General features: G+C 35.0%; 1 protein-coding gene across 10 annotated transcripts in view; it reads right to left on the bottom strand.

Moving 5' to 3' along the window:
* The window catches only part of DPH6 (diphthamine biosynthesis 6), a 206,280-nt gene that overhangs the window by 64,804 nt on the left and 114,446 nt on the right, over positions 1-27,030 (bottom strand). For all 10 annotated transcript variants that reach the window (XR_010472932.1, XR_010472931.1, XM_065064188.1 and 7 more), the window contains one exon: positions 2,386-2,628. Coding sequence is in view for 8 of the 10 variants with exons in the window: in XM_065064188.1 (XP_064920260.1) it covers positions 2,386-2,628 (243 nt within the window). In the remaining 2 variants the exon portion in view is untranslated. The remainder of the gene's footprint in view (positions 1-2,385; positions 2,629-27,030) is intronic.

Here is a 27,030-nt window from a genome sequence, read left to right on the forward strand (position 1 = left end):
AGTTCTGAGCTGCATTGTTTTGTTTGCACAAACAAACTCCTTTTTCCATGGATGACAGAAGCAGAACAATTTCAATTGAGACACTATTTGTTCTTATTAAGTAATTTGTATGTTACTATTGATTCATGCCTTTGGCCACTGCTTGAAATACAGTTCAAAAATAACAAAATACTTTTGCTTTGGCTGACTTAGTTTACTTGCAGAAAACAGACCATTATTTATTTCATGTCATGGTATCTGACAGAACTGTCTGTAGCAGTATTGGGATACCAAAAAATAAACAAAACCACACAGGTAAGGGATATGTTACTTAGACTCCTAAATATAGATAACTTCAGAGTAAAGCTACTGTGTTGTGGTTTCCACACAGACACGCTGTATCTTACAGCATCTGACAGGCTGCTCCAAAGAAAATTTTGAGAGATGTAAAAGCTGTATCTCCTGTTTTCACCAGCTCTGTGACTAAGTGAGAGAGAATTACAACTGTCATACAATTCACCAATCATTTTATGTTCTTCCAAATTTCAAACTTTACTGTCTTCCTTATTCTGAGAGTAAAGGAACTATTTTCCTAATACTGTGCCAGCTGGTGCTTCCCCTCTAATACAAAATCTCTACATCCATGAATAGGACAATTTTATTTTCAGGGCAGGACAATTCCTCCCTCTGGTTCCTTGTAACAGAAGTGTTTGATACCTCTTTTTCTCTGATTTGCTATTTACACAAACCCTTACTAATAAAAAAGTATGCATAGCCTGAGGAAAAATTCAATTCCTCTGTCTGAATCTCCTGTTGACAAAATAACGGGGAAATTGGAACATCTGGCTGCTAATGACATCTCATTCCCACTGATTCTTTAATTTTTTTCCAAAGCATTTTTAGATGGTGTTTTGGCACACATTACTTCATCTGCTAATATTTTTTTTTGCTCTTTCTGACACTGTCATTAATGAATATGATCTCATGAGCACAGAATGAGACTGATGAACATCCTCTAGGATGTTTTTTCTTAAACATTCCTGAAAACTGCTAGGTGGCTAACTCTTCCTAGAAGTATGTGTGGGCAGCAATCCATTTTTAAGCTATGGCTTCAACAATCAAAACCAATCAAAAAGTGACACGGGCCAAATCATAGTAATAGCCCAAAAGCAAACAATTTCATCAGTATTTTTCATGTAGCTAAGAAAGTACTGCCTAGTAATCTCAGTAAGTATAAGAAATAAGTGCCTCAGTAAAGAGGGGCTGGTATGTATAGTAACTACAGAAGACCTAAAAGATTCCATCTGGGAAAAGGAAAAGTTTCAAAGAACTGAGAAACGCCACCAATCTGCCCTCAAATCATACATATTATAAATCAGAAAGCACAGAGGTTTCATGGTCATGGTCCACGTCACAGTCAGATTGCAAAAAATTGAATTAAAAGATCTGAATTGAATTAATATTCAATAAGCTTGGTCTTAGAGGAGTAGTAAACACTATTTAAGATGGTTCTTTACTAATAAATCAAGGTTGAATGTGTAAGCTTCTAAGTAAAGCCTATCTCTTTACTCAGGAAGACTCCGCACAGTGCCTAGTGTGAAGACTGAAAGTAAACAGAAACAGAAGGAAAGTTTCAAGTGCATTTTCCCTTCTTCTATGGTAATAATGACATATGCTATGCTTCCAAGCTAAGTATTTCCTTGAGAAACTGTAATAATTAAGTTATATTAAATTATATAGCAGAAGTTATGTTTTATTTGCAAGACTTGTGGCCATCACCTTTTTCATGCTTGTAGGGTATTCCATGGCTATTTAAGAAAAATGGCACATACATAATATAAATGGTTATAGTATTGTTATAAATCACTGTACTAACTATTGTGCTGTTAGAGATAATCTATGGTCAACCAATAGACAGGCGCGCCCTGTCTGGAATTAGCAGTTCAGCTGAATAATAAACAATAATGAGCAGTAAAAACTGCTAAACTCAGTTGTCATGACAATATTGTTTGTAAGAAAGAGTGGGGAAAAACCTTAACAGAGAAACTCACAAAAAGTTGAATTAAAATGCCCAGTTCCTATTATGTAAAAATATATAGGCAGAAGTAATTCAAATAAGATATTCACATTTTTGTTGGAGAAATTGACTACTCTTAAAGTTCTTTAACATATTCCTTTGGGGAATTAAGACAAAGTTTGTGATTAACATAACTTTCAGTTAAGCAATTTTCTTTCTCAGTCATGCACAACTACTTACAACCCAAAACATAACACCTCAATCAAACCTTATTACATCAGCTTTACTTGAACCCCTCTGAAATGTTCTGAGAGAATTCTGATGTGACTACAAGACTTAGGGGGAAAAAAAAGACAATCGACAAAGAAGAAAATGGATATCACATCTACCTTTCTGCATTCTTGTAATTTCTTCTGCCACACAGAGCGAGCAATTGGAATGTACTTGTTCTCAGTGACATAGCAGCTGGCTGTGATGATGTGGTGAAGTGCCATCTCCTGCCTCATAGCTTGAAGAACTCGCTCAACGTGACGGAGGGAAACTACGGTCTCAGTCCATATGCCACCGCTAACAAGTTGCATCGTACAAGGTACTAGAGCAATCTGTCCAGCACAGTAGAGAACATCTCCAACCTAGAAGAAAATAAGTAAATAAGATTCTGACAGTGTACAGAAGGAAAGGGAAGCACTTTTCTCTTTTCCAGGTAGTTTCTTTCAACAGTACGGTTCCTCGCCATCATTTGTCACAAATGCAGCAAATACGCCAATCTAAAGATAACTTTGATAGAGATTTAAGTGTAATATAGAAACACAGCAATACAATAAATTTTAACCTAACAGTTAAAACATGGATGTATGTGTCAGCTCAAGACAACAGTGTCTGATGTTACTGACTGTTGCAGCTGCTGGATCACACTGATGCCCCAATTAAATAAACGCTCTTCCTTCCTTTTTTCGAGTGACGATGCACACCATCTTTAGTACATTACTATTTTTTTTTAGTTCCAAGTTTTAAGTTAAGCTTTCCTTTATGTAAGACTATACAAGCAAGTATAAGCATGTATTTGTAATGTCTTTAGTAAACTAACTTAAAAATACTATCAAAAATAACACTGCACAACAGCTAAAAGACTGTGTATGAAAAAGGTCATGATAATCCACCAAAAGGTAGAAGGAAATTGCAGATTGAAAATAAGATGCAGAAGAATGTCACTTGACCAAAGAGGTGGGTTCACCTTTTGAAAATGGAATTAAATGGGTGGCTAGAAATACCATCAATCCATATTTTAAGCTGAGCTGCAATGCAGTTACTTTGGGCTCATTTTCTCAAGTCTTCCTGGCAACACGCTGAAGACCTACTTTTTTAACAGCAGTCGGCAAAGGAAACATTTATTCTTACTATCTCAAAGATTTATTATAAAATCTTAATATAAATATCAAAACTTTTCATCCTCTTACGCTGCACTCCTCTAGAAAGTCTGTACGTTTCCTGATCAGTGAAGCAGTAAATTTTATTCAATATCAAAAGAAAACTAAGTATAGAAGTGGGAAGTAAGGTGGGTGAAAGCAGCTTTGAAGTCAGCACAAGAAGCATTTTGCTAGGAGTAGAGAGAGGAAAAATGGACTATGCAAAGGATCTTCAGGAAGATTTTTGCAGAACTTACTGTATAACCTGTAAAAATTCCTCAGAATTAAGAATAATTAAAAAAGAAATCTGTGTCCTAGAAGACATGGCAATCAAGCCATGTGACAGACCCATATGCAACTCCAAATCTGTCCTCATAACTGTCTGTGTCTCACAAAGGACTCACACATGTAACTGTTGGAAGAGTATCTTATACAATTTGGCATACAAGTTCTATGATTAGCAGCTGAAGAGGGGGAGGAGGCAGAGAGGAAACGTATCAACTGACACTCATCAACTATTTAAATTGTTTAAAATATCGAAATATTGTTTTGATAATGCTATATATAATCCTGAATTTGGAAGAAATGTAAGTAATATTTTGGTTTATAGGAACAAATGGTCTTTTTTTTTTTTTTTTTATAGTGCTATTTTAAAATATGTGCCATTGAACAAGGGAGTCCAGCCAGCTACCAAGTGGCATACTGACAAGATGAGAAACAAATTCATGAAGATATGATTCAGTGGGGTGCAGGTTTGTTTTTAAAGCAAGCCATTCATTTTCACCTCTGCAGAGTAAAATCTATACCTTAGTCAAAAACTCCAATACAAGTAGCTCATACTTCTACAGACAAAATTCACACCGGCAATATTTCTTCCTTTTTTCGCTGTTGGGCTGCTGGTTTTCCATGCAGCACCCATGTAAATTATTAGGTAGACAGAAGAGCTGTTCATCCAGTTCACTTCCCCTATTCTTGAACAGATTGTTTGAGACATAATATGAATACTAATTAACGATAAAATATCTGTCAGTGTTTTGAAATATGGACCAAGATAGCACTTTCTTAAAGTATCCTGGATAGTTCTGATACAATTAACCCCACTGGTCATAAGCAAGGTCAAAAAAAAAAAAAAATTCTGAAGGATTTGAGCAAAATTGGTACCACTATTGGCTCAGATTCAGTGGGAATTTTGCAGAGTTCTTTAAAAAATCTCTCTGTTCCTAACACACTTGTTTGTATCTTAAGACATAATAAAAAAAAACAGTTTTCTTAACATGCCACCATGAAACGGGAGGGTGGATGAAAAGCAAAAAGAGGGGAAAAGGGTCAAAACATAGCCGCAGGTTTGCATGAACTGCATTTCAGGGGGACATAATTTAAGATAAGAGAAGGAGGAGGGACGTTCGTTTTCTCATTCTCAGGGACTTGGTCATGAAAAGCAAGCATAAATAAACAATCAGCAGGGGCAAAGCAGCAAACCAGTACAAACACTGTTTTAGCAGATTTCAAGAGGTTGTCCCTGGAATGTTTGAAGCATTATACAGAAAATTGTTAGCAGAGTAAAAAGCATTTTAAACAGGGAAGATTTCATAATATCTTGTTCACAGTACCGAAATCTTGCAATGGGAGATGTCAAAATGTACAGTGTCAGTCCCTGTGTTGTGAAAGTGTTCTGCAAAACCCTGCTAGACCCTTGCAACAGTTTATCCTTTTGGAGCATCTACAAAGATAACAGAAGATCTTTCAGGCTATAGATTCACAGTGTATCAAGTCTAGAGGACTTGCATATCCAGTAAACTCAGCATAGAAACAAAACTACAATATAATGGATGTGTATTTATACACTACGTGTCTCAGCTTACACTGATGATTTAATTTTCACTGCAGCCCATACGCATACTATGAAGGCTAAATCTCATTAAGAATTCGACAAATCAAAAATAAATAAATAAAAAAGCTTGTATTGCCGAGATGCTCACTTGCACCAATTTATTTCCAATATATCTCCACAGAAGTAAGCTGCTCATAAATATGGCCCCATGCGATCCCACATCTCTTCCCTTCTTGTTTTCATTTATATCACTGCAAGATAAATTGAAGGTGAGTCTTAATAAGCAAACATAAAGTTTAGCAGTTGTTTTGCTCAGTTAGCAAAACCATAATAAAGGGAATTAAGTAGACAATCAGAACCTCAGAGCAGACAATCCATACTCTAACAGACAGGAATATTAAAGTCTTATTTGAGAATTACTACTTTTCATAGTGTAGCCGTGCTGCAGGAAATAAATATAGTATTGTGCTAGATCATAGCTAATACAGAGGGAAGACAGTATAGTAGCAAATTACAATTTTATTTCACTTTTTTTTAAAAAAAAGCAAAAACCAAACTGCATTCACTTTTTAGGAGAGCAGAAGGAAAGCATCTATGGTACTATGGAAAGGAAAAACCAGAAGAACGCTTGGTGTCACTTTGAACTGTTCTACCCCTTGAAAAAGTTTTTAACAGTATCATAAGATATAGAAAGGACACGACCTATCTCCCACAAAATATAATTCAGGAAAAGAAACAATGAGGAAAAGAAACAATGAGGAAAACAGCCTTAATTGGACATAAGAACAAACTTCAGCTGCTAATTAGCATGAGAAAACTATAATTAATGCTACTTAGAAAGAAACAGAAGTAATAGGATACCTCTATGCAGAGACTTGGTTTTTTTTTAATTAAAGGCCAACAGCCACTATGGAAACTTTATGACACTTCTTCTGCTGTTATTATTAAAACTTGCTAGTGATTAACTGGCATAATACAAAAATTGCAGGGGATTTCTAAGAGAACCATTCACCCACAAGTATTCAGGCCAATGTTAATAGTTGCATCACATGAACAAATGCATGTTTCTTGGAAAGGATGCAGTCAATAGGCAATCAGCCAAATCTTTGTGACCAATGCAGTTTGGTGGCTGAGTGACTGCTGCCCTTTAATAGGTCAGGGTGCACAAAAGATCCAGTGACCCCCTGACCAAACAGTGACATAACCCACCATTATGCTCAGTCAATGTAAATAAGCATAACTGACAAGGCGCTAATGGGCTGCCTCTGGTCAGCCATGTGCACCTCTGACCTTAATGAAGACCTAAATCAATTAATACTCCAGGCAATAAAGACCTCTGGCTGATTAAGTTAGATAGAAATCATCTTTTCTAATGGGATTAAAGCTGTAAGGTGGTGAACTTTTTATTTAATATATGATAATCCTTTCTTCCTAGGGCCCTCTTATTTTAGCTAATGACAGTAAAATTGCATTTTGCAATGTGAAATCTTTTATTCAGGTGCCTAGGGTGAATAAACTTTTAAAGGTACCGTTTAGACAACAGCAATTAAAAAGCTTTGAGTTCACACTATGAACACAAATTGTATCTGACATGGTTCTAGTACACCATAACCTTCAATATAATTCACGTTTTTCCTGAACTGTTACAAATTTGTAGTCTAAACATTCCACAAATGAGTTGATCACACATAGTTTAGTTTGATACAGGCTGCCTTTTAAGAAAATGTGTACAGTTATCAGTAGCTAAAAGATGAAGGATATGTTCCTAAATGAAAAAGTAAAACAAGTTATTATTATACTCTTTGACTAAAAAAACTTGACACTTATAAGTATCCATATGTAACTTAGTAAAATGCTTGCATATCGTACTAAAAAATCCAGAATTTCTCTTTAAATAAAATAATACATTTTTCCTAGTTTGGTCAAAAAAGTATAATTAATCCATAGCATATTATTATCTTATTAAAAATCTGCAACATTTCCACAATTTTCAGAGATTTATAGTTCAGTTTTCAAATGCCGTGACTCCAGTTTGCTAATCCTCATTTTGGGACGAAGCATTATAGTTTTCAAAATTTATTTGATCACTTAAGCTGTAAGACTACCAAGCACTCATCTTTTTGCATCGTTCTTCACTATTAAAGTTTATTTAATCAAAGTGTGATTTCAATTTTTCTCTTTGAAGTTACATATTTGTGGGTTGAAAATTCACAGGACATTTTTTAGTAATAACTGAAATAAAATACTGCAATTTAATGGATGCTAAATGAAGCTGTCTGTTTTTTTTAACTGCAGCTTAGGAAAACAGACATACACCACTTCACAAAGTCATATTTGACACTGACTGCAGTGTCATAACACCATAAACACACCTCAAACCTTTGTGGATTTCCTAATTGGAAATCGTATCAGAGACATATCACGTAATGCAGAATGCACATGGTGAGCAGCACAAAAACTGGCAGCTCTTTAGAGAGGCTACTTGACAATACATCTGAAGAAGCCACAATATTGTTATTAACACTAAATCGATTTCAAAAACTATATCTAAATACCTCCTATTCATACTCTATGCTGTCTTACTATAAACACCTATGCAATCCTCTAAAAATCAAATAATTCAAATTGAGCCTTTAGATTGTGCTGGATTCACAGCAGACAATCACATGTAATAAATTCCTGAAGGTCTGTAGTACCCTGAAGTTTAACAAAATGCTAAATGCACAAACTTGAGAGGCACGGTTGGGTCAAAAGTGTAAGAAAGGTAAGATGAAAGTTTCAGCTTGAAAACTATTTCTAAAAAACTGTTTTATTCTATCACAGAAAATCGTAATATTTGCATACATATTTTTGGCAATGTGTTGGTTATATTTAAATCTTGATCAATGCCAAATCAATTTTATTCTGCTCTACAATGGGTGGAAATAAAAACCACACACTTCTGATTCACAGAAGACAAAGATTCAGAAACGGAAATTTTCACAAAAATATACACTCCAAAATCTGCCATTCACATTTCAACGGAGTATGAGACACAAACCAAAACTAAACGTAGCTTCTGATGTCAGTAACTGTAGTTATAAACATCTAGGAAAGCTTCCAATGAAGTGGATGAAAAAGGCTTGCCATCTAATACACCCATGTTGGCATGACAGCCAGTCTGAAGTCTTCTCCCAGACTCGTGTTTTGGTCCATTTGGAACCTCCAATACACAGAGATGAAATGAAGAAAATGAAGGCAAACTATTTTTTACTTAATAGGCATATTTAGGCCAATGTCCTGTACTGGCACACAGAGTACATATTGTTCCTTTCTGGAAAATTACTGTAGGCAGTGCAAAGACTTAATTGCCATAGAGAATAAACTGTTCTCTACATACTAAAGGACGTTTTCAGCTAAATAGGAAAAGAGCAACCTCCCTACTTGAAAATGAGCAAGCTAACAACAGTATTATTCTTTAATGCATTTCTTTCATGGGACAGTGGAATTCTAGTCTTCATGACTATTAATCTGTCACCTTTTACAAAGCCTACCGTTTCCTTTCAAGCTTTTGAAAAAAAATCACAAGTTCCACATTAGTAAAATCTGCCAACTGTGAAAAATTGCAGAACACTCAGATTTATGAACATACCTTATCTAAAAGATGAAGTAAAACTTCCAAGCCAATTATCATTTCCTCATTTCTTATTCATGTAACTTTGAATAAAGATGTCAAACAAAACAAGTGGAAAAAAACCAACTAAGATTATTCTATTCCACAACAATTGGGGAATGAGTGACTTAATCAAATAAATATTTACGAAGAAAAGCAAAGGCATATTCAGGGCCCAGAAAAACAAAGTAGAAAAGATTAGTACCTAAAAATGTGAAGTGATGCAAATGACTCAATGTGGACATGGACTATTGAGCAATGGACACCACATTTTTAGAAAATGCATATTACGTCCATTACAGTCGATTGTGGTTTTTTAAATTAATTATGTAAGCATAGATAAGGGAGGATAATGGTTGTAATTCATCTGGATGCTTAAAATATCTGATACAGCACATTCAGAAATTATTTTAAACTCTCTTAATTATAAATGCTGTTAACTAGCTGATAGTCTGTAAGCAGAGAGTAATGAAAATTACAACGTGCTGAAGTGGGGTGCCGTAGGGATTGGTATTAGGCCTGATTTTGTTTAACATCTTCATTAAGTCAATGGAAGAAGGGATTAACAGCATGGTAATGAAACCCACAGAGGATACTAAATTAGAATGTGCACCAGTAGAAATAATAAAAATGGACCCAGATAGGTTTGTAATAAAGGCAGGGAACAAGAAAATGACACTTAACTTGGGAGAAATGAAAACTTGTGCCAAAACATTAGGCAAAAATATTTTGAAATACAGATATTTGTAACAAGGGAGGAAATTCGATTGCAGAAGTGCTGAACAATTTATACGAAATCATAAATGCTCTTTACTATAAGCAAGTTCAGCATAGGACAAAAGAAGATACAGTCTCCGTTCTCATTAAACAGGTCTAATTCATCAGATCTACCAAATACTTGTTCCAGGATAAATAACACCTGCCCTTGGGTAATGAAGGAGCATATATCACAAGAGAGGTTATAAGGTAACTGTATCCACACACACAATATCTAAAGGAAGAGAAACAAAAAAGAAAAATATATAAATATATAAAAGATATATGTGCTTATATTACAAACCTTGTCTTTACTTTTATCCTTTAACATACATCTACTTAGAAAGGGATCTCCTAATATCCTTCCCATATTAACTGAAGTTTCTATTGATAATGTCCACTTCTGCTAACTAAAGCATCAATTAAACTATCAGTGCAACAGAAATTTCTAACTATAAGGGTGCTACTGCTGAAGGATGTACCACTCTTCTGGAACAGAACATCCAAGGAGAATCAAGAGTGAACTCATCAAAGCCTAGGAAGACGGAGTTGATTTTATTCTGTTCCTACCTGTCTTCACAATCCTTACTCAAGGCAACTGTTGAATAGGTTAGTGTAATTACAAACAGGAGAGGGACACCTAGGCAGAGGAAATACTCTGTACTGAAAGGCGAAATCTGTTCATCCCACGACAGTAACTCACGGTGTATGAACCACATTAGTACTGTGACATTCTGTTCTTACAGAAAGGATTTTGTTCCCACTCATGACCTGGCTTGATATTCTTATTCAAAATATGCTTTTCATGAATGTCACTGGCTACTTTAAGATACTGGTTTGCAACAACTGGAAGAAAGGAAAGAAGCAGCTCCATAAAACCAATAATCTGTTTGAAAACAGTTAATTTTAATTACAGTATTACTAAGCTAGAAGTGATAATTCTCATTCTAGCCATATAGCGTGGTTTCATACTTTACCTATCATCTATGCATACCCAGTCTCACATGGATTTTACTTATATCTATGAGTACCTAAATAATAATCAACATTAAAACACTTCAATGCATGTCAAAGATTATTTAGTGCAGAATTCCAATTTATAATAGACATAACCACCACTTCCTAGTCAAAATGAGACTTGGCCAAACTAATTTAATATTATCTCTCCTTCAACATCAGTTAAATCAAATGTCACAAACAGATGAGTTTGGGTATTAGGAACCCCATGATATCAGCTGCAAAATCCTGTGAAATCCAGCAGTAGAGGAAGAGTCCATAGTTAAAATTCTGTGTTCTGAGCAGTAAGACACTACCCAACCTGTGAATTTTAAAAATTAGTAATTTGACAGTGATGATGTATTATACATTGTCATCTAATCTGAAACACAATGTTCATGAATTATAGTCCAAGTAAAAAAAAGCATTAGGACAGTAATGCCCTTGTTACATGCATGCAATTGCCTATCCTAAAATCTACAGTTTCCTAACAGTTAGAAAAAAATAAAATTAACGGAAATTAGAGAAAGACAGCAACAATCTCAGAAATACATTAAATATACTAATCCAAACACATTTTAATTATTTTTATTTGTTGTACCCTTGAACACCAAGCTTTTATCAGAATTGCAGTGTGGACAACAGCCCTATATAAAATACCACTAAATTCTTAAATGTGCAATCAGGCAGATTTTACTATGTACCATTCAGAAGGCAGATTTTCTCTTAGATCAGCAGCACTTCCTGACAAGAAGTTACCTAGTGACAAAGTGGTATCATTTAAAAATTAAGTTGCTGTAACAAATCATAAATTTGAGTTCTGTGTTATAATTGGACTGTAACTGTATAATAATTATATTCTGTGCTGTAATACATATTCATTTGGGTATGGAGCTAGAATGTCACATTATACATTTTCAAAAGGATAGAAGCTGGAAACAGGAAATTGCAGTATATTGACAGTATATTAGTAGCTGATAGATTACTAGTAATATACATATCTTGTGTTCTGCCAACTAAGCTGCAATCATGTTTCTAGCCATTGTACATCACAAAGTGAGTACAAGAACCAGTGCTTGCAAACTTAACATATGCTTAGCCCTTTTTGTTTGCATTATCAAGAAAACTAGTTATTTTGGCTAGTAAAAAGTAATTGCAAAGTCAAGCCTTCTGGTATATAAATCGGGACAAAGCAAAGTGTTGAAACAAAAGCAGGGTAAATACAAGGAAGGGAGGGGCAGAATGCAGTAAGGAATAGTCCAGCAATTAGGTTAATCACCTGCGATATTGCTGAGCTTCAGGTTCAAATCACTTCTCTGACATTTTGTTTTTGCACAGTAATGGCAGCACTGTTGTGGGAACGGGCAGTCCAGGCAGCACATCTCTCAGTATCTTCTACTGGAACTGTTCTAATTTATTTAAATAAACCCACGTTCTTGGATCAAAACCCTGTTCTGTTTCTTGAGAAGTGTTTTAATCAGTATGCTAGAAATTAACATAGGATGGAAAGACCCCTTTCTATCACAAAAAGTACTCGTAAGGATCTAAAATAGCCTTACAATGAGCACTAAATCCAAACTGATACATTTCTGATTGTGATTTCTACATTGATAATTCAACATTATCCAAAAAGAAATGACCTACTGATATTCCAAGTATTCCAAACCACTATGAGATGGCCATTGTTACCTTCTGGCTTTTTGAAATACTAAGCATTTAGCAATATGAAAGACACTTAGCAGAGAATGAGCCTTACACTGCAGAACATTTAGATCAAAATGATGCTATACGAACACAATCTTTGGAAAATATTTAGGCTACTTCAAAAGAAGTAAGATGATTAAATAGAAATAATGTGAGGAAGGTGGATTTAGTTACATTTTTGAAAATAAAAATATAGAAGTCTAATGTGAATGTCAGCTGTGATCAAGAAGTTCTCTTTGAAGTATAATGGTTAAAACTTATTTAAGCACAGAAATGATGAATTAGAAACAATATCAATGACATTACTACCAGAAAATCTTTGAACTTTTTATTTGAATTTCATAAAGAACCAACAGAGTACGTCTTCAAAAACAGAGGATGTTATCAAAGTCTACAAATTACGCTGAGAACAGTTTAAAAATCTAATTTTGCCTTTTGAGCTTACAAAAATTAGAAGTGCTTCACTGAAAACACAACCTTGTATGACAATACGACTCTATAATATTTTCTTCTTTCAGCCTAACTTCTAATTATCAGCTAAACAGCGCACAGTATTTGAAAAATAGGCAAAAATGCCAAAATATCCAGTGATAGAAACTGTCTTGTATAAATTTTACATTCTATTTACATGACATATAAGATTGAAGTTGCATGACTTGATTGTTTATCTATCAGTTTTAAGTAATGTTTTAGAGTTTTGTGAAAAGATTGGGTTTTGGTTTTAAAAACGTTTGGCCTAAATTAAGCCAGCAGCAATTATTTGTTATGAAGTCCAGTGAAGCAAAGATAACACACAGCATCTTTCAATGTGTGATTTGAGAGTTTGCATTTGGCAATAAAACTGTTCACAGCATTTAAATCTGAACCTCAGGGTAACTGCCATTCAGGCCTGAAGGAGTTAAATCTTACAGCTCTTCAACAAAAAACAATTACATGTTTTTGCAGAAAAATATCACATGCTGATAGTGAATAATTAAATGCTCAAATCAAAGAGAAATGAACTATTTCTGTGATGTATGTTTTGAACTTCTAATAGCTAGTCTGATTCTTCAGAATAATAGCTGTGTTGGAATCAGGAAGGACACCAATGGGGAACGGAGAAGGGTATGAAAGAACAATGCATGTAATACGAAGAAAGGTGGAGAAACAGAGTAATTTCAACTGGTATTTTTATTTGCTGCTTGCTATGCTAATTCATGGTGTCATGCATGTTTATGTAAAGGAATGTTATTCCTTGTACACTCTGACCTTGTAAGGCGATATAATGCTTTGATTTTGTGCAAAATTTAGTAGAAGCAGAAATTGCACCCTGCAGGATTAGGCCCTAGAGCAAGATACCGGTGAAACTGAAATTAAAGAAGCCCTTTAAAACACCATTAGAGAACAGCAGATCAGCTCAACACCTTCTCAACACAGGAAACTGAGAGTTAACCAGTGTACCCAATTTTAATTTTTTTTTAAAGAAGAAATAAATCTGCTATAGGGAGCTGGTTTGATAGACCTTTGAAGGTCTTCAAAACCCTCACTAATATGTTATTCTCTAAAAAATATTCCCACAATTCTGCTGTCTCCCATCATTCCTTGCCTCGAGATTCATCTGTCAACTTTGATGCATCTTTTAAAGTACTCCTCCAAGCCTAAAAACCATGACTACAGACCACAGAAGAGAACTCTTTGCTTTGAAACTATCTGATCAATCAGAAGATCATTTACCTGCAAGCATTATTTGGTGAAGCTAAAGCGGCACATCAACCAGCAGCATCTGAAGGCTGAGGCAGCAAAACGTCAACAACAAATTGTCATTGGCATTCCATTTATGAACCTTCAAACAGCATCAGATCTTTTCCATGAGAAACCAGATCAGGTCAGACTGGAGCTGAATATTTCTTAACAAGCTAACCATCAAAAGAACTTACGTTTTGAATAAAAAGGCTATCATTTGTTGATTTGAATATCAAAGGGATCCACTGCAAACTCCCAGTCTAGAAAAACCTCCCTAAGCTACACCAGACAGGTGTTTAATAATCTATTATTAAGGCACTATTTTAGGTTACTCAGAATCATAAAAAATAGCTGTAACTGTGAAGCTGCAAATGGGACTGCACAAAGAAATGAATGCTATTAACATACTATTAACAATTCAAAAGAATGAGTTGACATACCAATCAAACTTGTTAATTGACTGTCAATGGCCTGTCCCTGAATATACAACATGACTGCATTATATATTTCAAATGCTGACAGGAAGACAGTTTCATTTGCATTAACTTCATAAACTGATCAACAACCAAACTGCCACATACATTTATAATGGGAAGCTGAATCATTTCAATATTCATGCAGCTCTGTAATTGTAAATTAGGTGCTGGCAAACAATACAATACAGTACATATTCTAAAATACCCTAAATTTCTCTGACCTACTTTCTTTTTTATTTTAAAAGAGTAGTGGAGAAAAGTTGTCTCTTACAGAGATGATTATTACTTTATTATAATTTCTGGTTCATGCCTTAGGCAAAATTTGTTTGCAACCATAGTTTATAACTCTACTCTAGATGCATAACTAGTCTGCAATATATGAGGCACGCAAGGTGATGTAAAATTTTTCTTGCTTTAGTTCTGTGAAGCATAAATACCATTAAAATACAGAGTAAATTTGTAAAAAAAGAGTGACTGAAAATCTGTACTATTTCCCTGCTATGACACAAAGCAGATGTCAGCACTGAAACCACTGTAACTTTCTAATTGGACATTGAAACATGTAATTTTAAGTGGAAAGTATTGTTCTTGCACATCCTTCCCTGTGTCCCAGAATTTACTGTCCTCAGAGGTTCTGTCCGTATAAAGTAAGTTTCCTAAAAATATCTCATAATTACACCCATTCAGTTTCACTGGGACTGACAGGGAGAGCAGCTGAAATGGCTGTGACGCTGCTGCCACTTTAGCCAAATGGTTAGTCAGACACTCCGAGCAAAGTCACCAACCACAAGGTTGAGAGCAGAAGTGCTTGTGGCTCTTCCTTATTTCTGCCCATATTTATCAATCCAGTGGAAATGACCAAGGGCTGATAATAGCAAGAAAATGACAAACAATTCCCAAGATAAGACACAGGCCAACAATCTTGACTTTTCCCATTTAGGATCTCCTCTTGCAACATTTACTATCTTGCACTCCTGCTTACTGAAAAATAGAGTTCTAGCTAAACTAACAGAGAAGCCTTCAAATGCTGTCATTAATGACTCTATGTATTAGTATCTATTTGTACAGTTTAACCATATAGGTTAGATACAAAAAGAATAAATTTGCTTTTATTTGTTCATGAAGTGCTGTAGGCACATTTATCACTGTTTGTAAATAATATCTCAGTCACTTTAAGAATCAGAGAAACAAAGCTAAGCAGAAATGTTGCAAATGAGGATTAAGTCATGAAGGGTCTGGAAGTGCTCCACTAAAGGCTAACTAGTTTTATAAATGATCAAAATTCTGAAATTGTCAGGTCAGTCATATTCCCTCTATATCTGTATGACCTGGAGGAAGTATAAGCAAGCTTTAAACAACTCAACTGTAAACGCATGCTGTCTTCTTTCCCCCTCTTTTATTATAACTAGTTTCATCCTGTCAATCCAGCAGTCACTTCCCTGGTGTTAAAGTTATTGCAAGAAGAGCCTAGCACTATACACTAGCATAACCACATAGATATCACATAAATGTCCAATAAATCTGCAGTCATGACAATCTTCTCCTGCACTGCCTTTCAGATAAAGCATATCAGAGGACAATTTCTGTGAACTACTATATTTTAGACTTTACTATTTGTAATATACCTGTAAGACTGAGAAGCAAAAAGTATTCACATGTATTGTTCCAGCAACTGCAACAGAAGAGTAGAAAGACTAACAAACGGAAATATAAAACCTTCAGAAAAGCTGAATATAGTGGAGCCACTGGGGTGATGGCAGTCCCAAATCATCCCAACTGATAATCATGAAAGATTACTTACACTACAAACTAGATATTTGCTTTGATATCTTCCCTGAAGTATAAGCTGAGTAACTGTCATACTGAATAACATCGTATGATGGTTACTTCTAAGTTCTTACACTGACAACACAGGGATCATTAAAGCTTCAGCATTCTTTCAGGTAATCAATGTAATATCAGAAGTATGTGATTAAAAACATTTAAGACATGAAATGTGTCAAGGGAAAGAACAGCTCATTACTCAAAGCATGCAGTATGTATTAAACCAGCCATCTTAGAAGGAGCTGGTCATTTGTAACCAGTGCTAACGGCAACACACAACTACAGTGAATTCAGTAATTCATGCACCAAGATTTAGAAATTTTAATCATAAAATATACACATATATACAGATGAAATACACGCACATATACATATTACTGCAACAGAAATAATGTGATGTATGTTCATGTTTCAAAAAGGCACCTGATTAATTTTAAGAAACTGCAGTTTATCTGCACTGCTTCAAAATTTACATTTGAAATTGTCACTTATCTAATTTACTCAAACACACATTTTCAAGGGCATTTTCAGATGTTAGCTGAAACCTTCCTGACTCTCAATAGCCTGTGGTCAGCATAGGTTATGTAGGTGGGGATAAAAAGTCCTGTCTTTAGGAAAATCGAAACTTTCTAAGACGCAGATAAAGTCCCATCCATGTGGGAAATTGTGCTTTCTCGGAGACGAGCATGAGACACAAAACCTGATTATCACTGAACTCATTATCATTACCTTTTAATTGGAAGACAGGCTTCTCAAACTTCAGTGTCTTTAGAAAGCTCACAAAACATTATGGACATTTTATAAAACAAAAAGGATTAAGTCAAACACTTCCAAACAGTACAGAGCTGCACATAAACTGTTTTGGATGAGGACGGTGACTACAAGAATCGTGTGAGCTGTGTCTTTGCTGAATGCTTTACTATCAGTTACTTGGTGATGAACGATGAGATCAGGACTTCTCTCATACTGGACTGCAGGGGCAGGAGGGTTCAAGCAAGCAATCCCATTCCAAGTTCATAACTGAACAATGAATGGCTTAACACAAACCTGTCTGTATTTGCTATTTTTGAAAGGATGTGAGATGAACAAATAAAAAAAAAAAATATTGTAACTTACTGAGAAAATATTCAGTGGATTAGATGCATAACAAAAATATTCTAGCTTGCAGTACAGTTCTGTTTCCATTCCCACTGAAAAAAACCCATCATTCTGAGATCTGCTTTAGTCTGAATCACTATTACAGTTCTTAAAAATACATTAAATAATAATTTAAATTAAGGGTTCACTCAGCTGAATTGAAAAGAGGAAAATATTAAAGGGGTAAGATGCTCCACATTCCTAAGCATTTGTGCAATATCAGTGCCTATTTTGTGTACGAAAGTACAACAATATTAGCATTGTTTTATACTTATTTCTTGCATACTGGTACCAAGGAAAATGCAAGAGGGAAAAGAAGCAATTCCATTAACCTAGAATATTCTTTGTATTAAACATACACTTCTTACATTAGTCTAACTATTGGGAAACTGTAGGAGCAGCAGAATGAGGAACCTAACTTACTGATGATTTCAATATTAGTTTTAATATTACCATACAGGGAGATACATAAACGAATACTCGCATATACATATTACTAACATATCAGAGATGAAAACTTAAGCACTGATTGGGAAGTACCAAAAATCAGGATACATATGGAAGCTTTACGTATATTTGATTATAAGTGGAATGTACATGCATCTGTGTTATAAACGCACATTTATATTTAAGAAGATAAACCTGAACTTATTTGCAGGATGGTCAGAGAACACATTAAAATAATCAACATTAACAGACTTTAGCAATGCTTTATTCTTGAACTTTGATCTTAGAAGAATTTTTGTTTTCCAAGAAAGCTGGTGCTTTCTTGATACTGCTTTCCAATTGCTATACTTAATCCTTTTAGTATGTAAAGGGATTTTTCCTGAAAGGAGTTACAAAAAGGCAACTTCAAAGTTTCTACCTGCAGCCACCTCTTATTTACATTATTTGTATCTGTAACGCTCTTCCTGCTAAAGATTCTGCAACTCATTGCATAGGTCAAGTGACTCAGCCCAGGAATTTTTTTCTTAATTGATCAGGCATTTAAAGGATAAAGTTGAGAGAACGAATGTTTTGTAACCACAAAAAATTCACCATCATCCAGTCTTTACCTAATGTCTACATTTCATTTATAGAATTCAAATTTATTGCTACCTTGTCAGAATTTAGGGAAAAAAATAACCTTGCTGATTTGTTACTGTTACAAAGAAGAAAGCTGCAACTTTACACAATGTAAGTTTCAGAAAGGCTTGACTGAGATTGTTCTGGCACTTCCTCAAACACAGAATAAGATCTGACAGATTCCTTCACGTGAGGGAAAGGCCCAGAAAGAACATGTTTGGTGAATGTTTAATAAGGTATCCATTTAAGGAATATTCAGACTTTCCATCCCACTAGCAGAATATTGCTGCTACTGTCTCCAGGGGACTCAGTCACAAATAAACATAGTATAAATCTCTCTTTTAACTTGATGTGTTCTTTGTCCATGGGTAGAGATCAATCTAATAACTCCAGAAATTATATATATTTGATAACATTTGTCAAAGTCCAATTTAGCACGACTAGAAGTCACTTATCTACCAAGACAATTATAGCAAAGATAAAACAGCAGGAAATAAAATCAAGTGTGTCCCATCTGAGCATTTGTCACAGAACAGTCGTAACATTTGTAAGTCACATTAGTCGCATGACCCCAACGTGACAAAAAATAAATCAAACATTTTTGAGTAATACAGTTGCAGTTAGTGCTAATGTATTACTTACTACAGTCATACCAGCCTTCATGGGAATCCCATCCTGTTCAATTGTCATTATTAAAATTACTCCCTTGCCACAGAAGCTGGGAACTGGCATGTATGTAGAGAAGTAAACAGAAGCCTCTTTTGCTGGTGGATTAGTCTCAACATTGCCAGTCTTGTTTACTGGGCATTTGACCTTGATAGAAGCAGTTCTCAGGTTGGCCCTTAATGAGAGAAAAATCTTACTAACAATTCAGGGATTTTAATGCCCAATTTTCCAAAGCAGGAATGTCATTGCAATTTCTTAATTTGATACATTAATGACTTTTACTGCCATGAATTTAGATTGCTGTAGAAGACTAGCATGTTACAGACTCCAGAGTGGGACTGATCTGCTCGATCAGCTCTGATCAACCCGAGATTGCTCAGACAACGAAGAGGGCTTCTTTCTTCTCTACAAGCTGAGAATGTCACAGAGGTGTTGGGTTTGTCTGTCCTAACCAGTAAAATATGGATGAACCTAAATACTGTAATTACCACTAAATATATTAAATATACACATTAGATCTCAACAGAATCAGTCTGTTGTTTTTCTTCCATACAACCAAGCATGCCATGTAATTTACAATGCCTCATTCAACCAACTCATATTCTAGCTGCTACAAAGCAAAACTATAGAATAACTGTACACCTTTTTTTTTTTTAAAGTTTACTACCTCCCTGTCAGGAATACAATACCAATGATGCAACAACAACAACAACAGAACTCAGAAATAAAAAGACCAGGAAACAACTGGTTTACTATTTCAGTCTAAAATAAGTATATGGCAAAAACCATGGTGCAAAAATCCAATTTCCCGCTTTTAACCTATATCTCATAACTAATGAGGCCTACATAGTATCTGGATGCGCTAGGTAATAATTTTATTTCCAGTATCATTCCACAGTGCCCGGAATTTGTTTTAGTGTTGAACCATTTAGTTGCTTTGCAACATTTTAACAATTCATGCTCTATTTTGAAATGCAAACCCCTGCCTTTTTAGACTGAGAGTCACTAATGTGAAAACTACTATTTCCTGTATACTAAAAGTATTCCAGCAATATGGTGCGTAGGTTACTTATTCGACTCCAAATGTTTCAGAATTTTAGCCTTAGACTTCTCAAGCCTTCTTCACAATAAGCTGAACAGAAGCTCTTTGAATTCTTACAGACATCTGTACTGAGGCTCTCAATAACTGAGGATTTTCATCTGAAAGCCCACAGACAAACAATCCATAGTCCACCTTGAGACATTTAAGAATCAAGTCTCTCCCTCTGCAGTATTTGTGTTTGTATACATACATACAAATAAACATAAGAATACTATCAGCACTATATATATGACGTATATTCTGGTTATAGGTTAAAGTAATTTCATTCAAAAAATGAAGAATATAGAGACAACAGGAAGACTTTCAAGTGCTACAGGGACCTGAACAAGGTAAAGTATGAGGAGGCGATCCAGCCTGATAGGTCAAGACATCATAAGTAAGTAATAAAGATTGCAAATAAAAATAAAAAGGGAAAGCAGGAAGAAAATGCAAATCTAGAAATTATACGAAAAATTCAATTTTTCTGAATAGTCAAATGACATTGGTGGAGCTTACTGCAATGCAGTGACAGCTTAAAGGAACACCTCTGTGAGCTCTGTGGGAAAAGTCATTTGTGACAACATGTGGTAGAAACAGCTACTGATTTTTGTCTGTGGGAGAAACATACTACACACCGGCAAAACAATTTCATAACACTGCAGTTCGGAAGTTTCCTCCAAACTCAGATACACAATTACACCCTACACTATAAATGTGTAAGTTAAAATTCTATATTAATTTTGTCACTTAAAACTCAAAAGCAACCTACTCTCATAAGTCATGCACTGTACAACTTTCTTTATAACCTCTTATACATCTATTATTAGAGTTCATTTTTTATTTACATAATCACATCTGCATTTTATGTGGGAACCCTGTTTCATATAGCAAACAGATGTTTTACTTATTACAGGGTTGGTTTCTTTGCTTTTAAAAAGTGCTATACAGCTAAATCTATGTTTTCTTCTCTCATCCACTACATAGTACTCAGCTTTGAATGGTCTCCTGAACAGGGATCTCTCATGTTCTGGTAGTTGCGCCTTCCCTGACCCATTCACACAGCACTTTCGTCATTCTCCTGACAAAGGGAGCACCATGCCTCATTTCATTCACCTGACAGTCTAAATCAGGAAGAGCAGGGAGTACTGCTGGGTTCCACTGGCCTCCCTAATGGATCTTGGTTCACTCATTTGAAAGACTATGGAATTGGCAGGTGTCTGGAGACTAAGAAAAAGATGAGGAAAGATGTCCCTGCTCCCTCCAGACAGGAACACTATTCAGAAAAGACAGAAGCATCATTTTCTCTAGCACTGAAGCTACACAAGTAACAAGATAGTGAATTACGGTATTAGTCATTCCTCGTGCAAACAAATGGGCACTATTCCAGAGTTCTGAGACTCCACAGAAAGCAAAATGAACAATGAGAGCAATGCAATACTAATTTGCAGATAAAGAACTAAGACTTAGTACAATTAAACAATTTGACCAGGTCTATAAAGGAAGTCTTGCGTGTGAAACAGATATTCAGCCACTTTTCAGTGAGCATCACAAGAGCTTTCCACCTTTCATGTCCCACCTGGACCAATATGCTTTATAACTTTTAGTCCAGCCTGTCTGAATTATCAGAAAAAAAAATGCACATAGATGTATAACATAGTCCAGTAATAGTAACACCATGTGCTCCTAATCAGATTATTGTTTTCATGCATGTTGCTTTCATCCTCAAAAATATTTATTTAATTGTAATTTATCCAAGTTTATTAAAAAGCATTTTAATCCACAGTAAAGATTTAATAGTCAGGAAGTTGTTTCTGAAGGGTATACAGCTCTGGAGACTAAAACACAACATTTATTTACAAACATACACAGCATCACCCAGAGCTCCTAGAAGTCACTCTGTCAGCAAAGCTTGAAGTTATTCGAGCGGGACACCAGAGTTTAGTCTCCAGGACAGCCGAGTCATTTGCATTGCAGCTGACAGGGTACTACAGTACAGTCTTCTGAAATATCACAGTTAAGTCAAAATTGTTATGCACAGGGAGAGCAGTCGCCCTGCTTGAATAAGATGTAACTGACTGGTTTTAAAACTTTTTTCTAGGATCACAGTAGGAGTAAACAAAAAGTCCTGTGATGATAAAGCCCCAAGCCTTGCAATATCCAAGTGCCTCTTGAACAATTAATCGACCTGACAGCATGATCTCTGTGATACACTATTGCACTGCTCATGCAGCCTAAAACACTTGGATGTGCTAAAATGCCACCCCACAAATAACATCAGTTCCTATCAGTTTGAACCTCCTGGTATGTGAGGTTTAGAATCCATCACCTAAACAATACATAATATTAACCTATGAAAATGCACATGATATTGTTGGCAAGTGTGTATCTCAAGGGTGCCTTTAGCAGAAATTAGATCTCTAAATAAAAGATTACACCAAAAATTCCTGCTTGAAGCCCTAAGAGAGTGTAAATTTTCATCGTAATTTTCCCTCAGTACTTAAAGCTTTGCTCATACATATGCATCAGACCTGCCCATGCTAAACATTTCTGGACATTCCCCACAGCTAAGTGATAACAGGACCTGCAAACTATGAGTTCTCTAACTCTGTGTCTTGTGCCACAGTAATGTCACAATACATAAGTGTTTTCGTTCACACAAGATAGCAAACTGGAGAAATCTGTAGAGTTTCTGAGCTCTCAGTCCCATGATTCAATTCCACAGAGCAACACTGCCTTTGGTACAGATGCTTTTCCAACTGGGACAAAAAACTGAAATGGTCATGGACAATGGAACAAAAATTACAACAGTACATATCACCTAGCACAGTGCCACAGGGAGGTTTCACCTCCATCTATACCTACAGCAGGAATTTCTCTTGTTTTAAGTGAGTGCTATGAGGAATCTCTTTCAAACTAACAAAATATTTTAATTGCAAACACACACTTGAAATGATACATATTAATATATTAACTACTACATCAGTTAAAACTATGATTTTAAGTAAATCTTACATTTGTATGCTTCATCCATTATAAAAAAACAATATATGTCTTTAAAATATTTTAAATAATTCAGAAAGATCCAAATCTTTCAGTATACTGCTGCTGAAAAACAGAATACAACTATGATAATTTTTTGAAGCTTGTTATACCTAATTATTATACTTATATAAGCACCTGATCTGGAAGCCAGAGTAAAGGGTTTTCCCTAACCATGAGTAGCTTTTCAAAGTGCAGGTTAAAAATAGTATCTTTATGGATCTTCCATCTACTGTTTATATTGTTAATGTATTTTAAAGGCCATATCTTTAATACCACTACAGCTGAAACTAATCTCTTTCTTTAGCATTTAAATTACTATCTTTTCACTGCCTTTTTTTGAGGGCCACAGTTGCATGAACACATATTCATAATCAAAATCTTAACTCAAATAGCATAGGTGTGGCTATCAGAAAACCTACAACCTTAATAGAGAATATTTTAAGTCTTCTGGGAGAGAAATGGGATCCACAAATGTGAAAAGATAAATCTGAAAGAAAAACATAACTGAGATTTCCAATTTTAGAGCTATTATTAAACCCCTAAAAGCTAAATGCATTTTTGTTGAGAAAACAATCTTGTCAAAAACAATTCAGAACAATCCCAGGTCCTAAATTGCTAAGGAAAGAAGAGTTGGTTTCCTATGTGAAATTCCTCTGAATCTTCAGAAGGCTCTGGATAGAACTTTACAGTGATTCACAGACTGGTATAAATTTCAGAAATCTATGCAAGTCAGTGTAAACTGCAGGAAGCTGGAAGAAGAGACTGTGATCTGCAGCTGTTATTTATATGCATGATGTTTTAAAGCACAGTAAAGAGATGAAACAAATTACTTCCTTTGATTCAATTTTCAGTTTGGTTTTATATACTTAAAATAAGCAGAGACTCAGGATGAGAACTGGAAGATGTATACAGAACTTCTAATTAAATTAGAGGACTAATAATACTTAACAACCTTAGTAACCACCTGATTATTTTTTGTAACTAGCCACTTAAAATTAAATGCCTTCAGAGCCAAATATGTAATAACTGAAAAACGGAACATAAGCAGGCAAATAAAAAATATCATTACAATAGAAAATTATATGGTTGAATGGGGGGGGGGGTGGGACGGATGGTGCGAAGAGAAAAAGGAAGTTGCAGAAATAGGCCTAACATTTTAAACTTGTTTCACTTCACATTCTTCTGTCCATAAATTTCACTCTGTATTTATACATCTCCAGACATCTGGCAGCTTAGCCCGAGTAGAAACTAAAACACACTTGTCAATATTCACATCTCAGACATGTTCACCATAGAAACACATATCAAGCCTACAAAACATACATAGCAAACTGACACTTCTACTGTAAGTCTTCCCTATTTCATAAGAACTCTGTCCACAATAGTAGTCCTTCAGGTTTATTTAAAGTTATTTTAAATTCTTTTCAAGGGATTGCCTTCAACTTGGCCTTCAAGCATATTTACTGCATTTAATTGAAAAATCTGTTTAGACAATAAAAATTAGGTAAATAAAAATCCTGAACACATCTCACTTAATTTGCTACATTTGTAATTACCGTTATAATCTTTCAGTTTAAACGGAATTAGCATATCATACAAGTATACACCCTAGTAAAGCTAAAAGATCAGTATGAAACAAATAAACACCAGCATTTTGCCCAGCATTGGTTCTTTATATTTCCATCCCCCTGAATCTTGTAATAGCTACATTCAGTTTTTGTATCCCAGCATTCTCTAGACTGTTTTTACATATGCAACAGTAGTATTTCCAGGGTGACACTTCATGCATATTATTAGCACCTCATAGCAAATAACTGCAAATAATAACTGCAGTCACTAAAAGATTCTCATACCTTGGGTAAATTTCTTACCCTACCAATGCTCTGTCTGTTTAGGACCATAACTGGCATGTAACAGACCAAAGTTTCACTCTAAATTTACTTAGATAAGTGTAACTTTGAGCAGAATTTTATTATCTAATACCATTCAATATCCAGAAGTGCAGATGTATTGATGATGAATAAAATGAAAAATATATGACCACAATAACCACTGTCACAGTTATTCAAATGTTATATAAAATCACAGTTTTCGAAAATCTCAATAGCTTCATTATATACACATGTTTCTAAAGTTTTGAGTCTCCCTAACCTATGACCAAATTCCACAATGGCTCAGCAGACAGCAACTCCCATGGAGAAATGCAGAACTCAGAAAAACAAAAAACATTATGAACTACAATTTAATATGAAAATACAGTTAGTTAACTACCAGTATACTCAAAATAAAGGATTTCTATTTTAAAGTACTGTCATGCTGAGGTCTCCTGAATACTAGTTAAATGATGAAGGCAGTTAATTTTTTTTTGCAAAGAGAATAATTTTATATCATCTGAATGGAAAAAAAAATATAAACACAGGAATAAAAATTGTGTGTAAGGCAAATATTATGAACAGCCATATTTCCTGCTTAGCATACAAAATGACTGAATTGTGAGCAGTCATACAGTATAAAGCTAAAGCAAAGAAGAATGGCAAAAGTGGTGGTGAGGTGACAAGGCAGACTAGCAGTGTTTCAGACCCACCTCCATGATTTACTTGTATTGAGACATTATATATACTTTTTGTAAATTACAGTAATTAACTTTCAATACTCTGAACAGGAGAGAAGGCTGGGGAAGCTCTCAGACATAGGGGGTTTCTGCTGAGAATGTAATAAACTGAACTAATCACTTGGAACCTGCTCATCTTTAATCCACTCTGGTCTTTCCTCTCGGGAAGGGAAAACCCCAGCAGTCATACTGGAGGTCTCACTCATCCACAGCTCTCTCCTGCTTCCTTACCTTACTCTCATTTCAAATTACAGTCTTACATGCCCTACATCAAGTACTTTTCTGAACAGTTTTGATTCAGTAAATGAGATGTCTGCAAGTATGCTTGACATCTTAATATTCCGTAACATTCTTCTTGAGAAAACAAACACTTAAGAAATTAATTTTATGGCTTGATCATTATATACAAATAAATCAAAACCTATTTCTTTTCTAGAAATTTCATTTGCATTTTTAAATTTAAGAAAAATATTCAAATTCTGAAAAAAACAGCTTTATTACAATGGTGGCAAATTAAATCTTGGCAATACTTGATACTTTTCTCCAAACTCTGAGATATTACATCAAAAACACATCTATAGGACTTCACTCAGTTTACTTCTTGCACTAAGTTTGTACTCTTTACTTAAACAAGTTAAGTGTTGAAAACTTTCTGCTACATCCCACAGCTACATTGTTCCATTTCTTTTTCCTATTTTGTTTGAGAATGCGGGAAAGGGACACTTTGCATTGCTCACAACTCTGGGCAGATTCCTTACTTTTCTCTTCACAAATTGCAAAAATAGTAATGTGGAAATGAGCACATTAAAGTTTGTAAAGGCCTCATATAATAATATAAATGTACCTAAATAGTTTTCCTACACTTTTGCATTGTTTCACTTCCCTTCTACTTTATTTTTTCTTTTTTTTCCTTCTATCTTTGTGTTTTTCTTTCCTTTTTACTATAGTTCAGAATTCTAATTAGACAGGGGAAACTGTGCTGAACCCAACAGCCCAAGAGAGAGGCTGCCCCAGCTCCACAGCCCAGACCAAACCTACAGTGCGGCTGAGAGCTTATTCCTGGTG

Source organism: Columba livia, chromosome 5 (genome assembly GCF_036013475.1).
Source record: "Columba livia isolate bColLiv1 breed racing homer chromosome 5, bColLiv1.pat.W.v2, whole genome shotgun sequence".
Lineage (NCBI taxonomy): Eukaryota > Metazoa > Chordata > Aves > Columbiformes > Columbidae > Columba > Columba livia.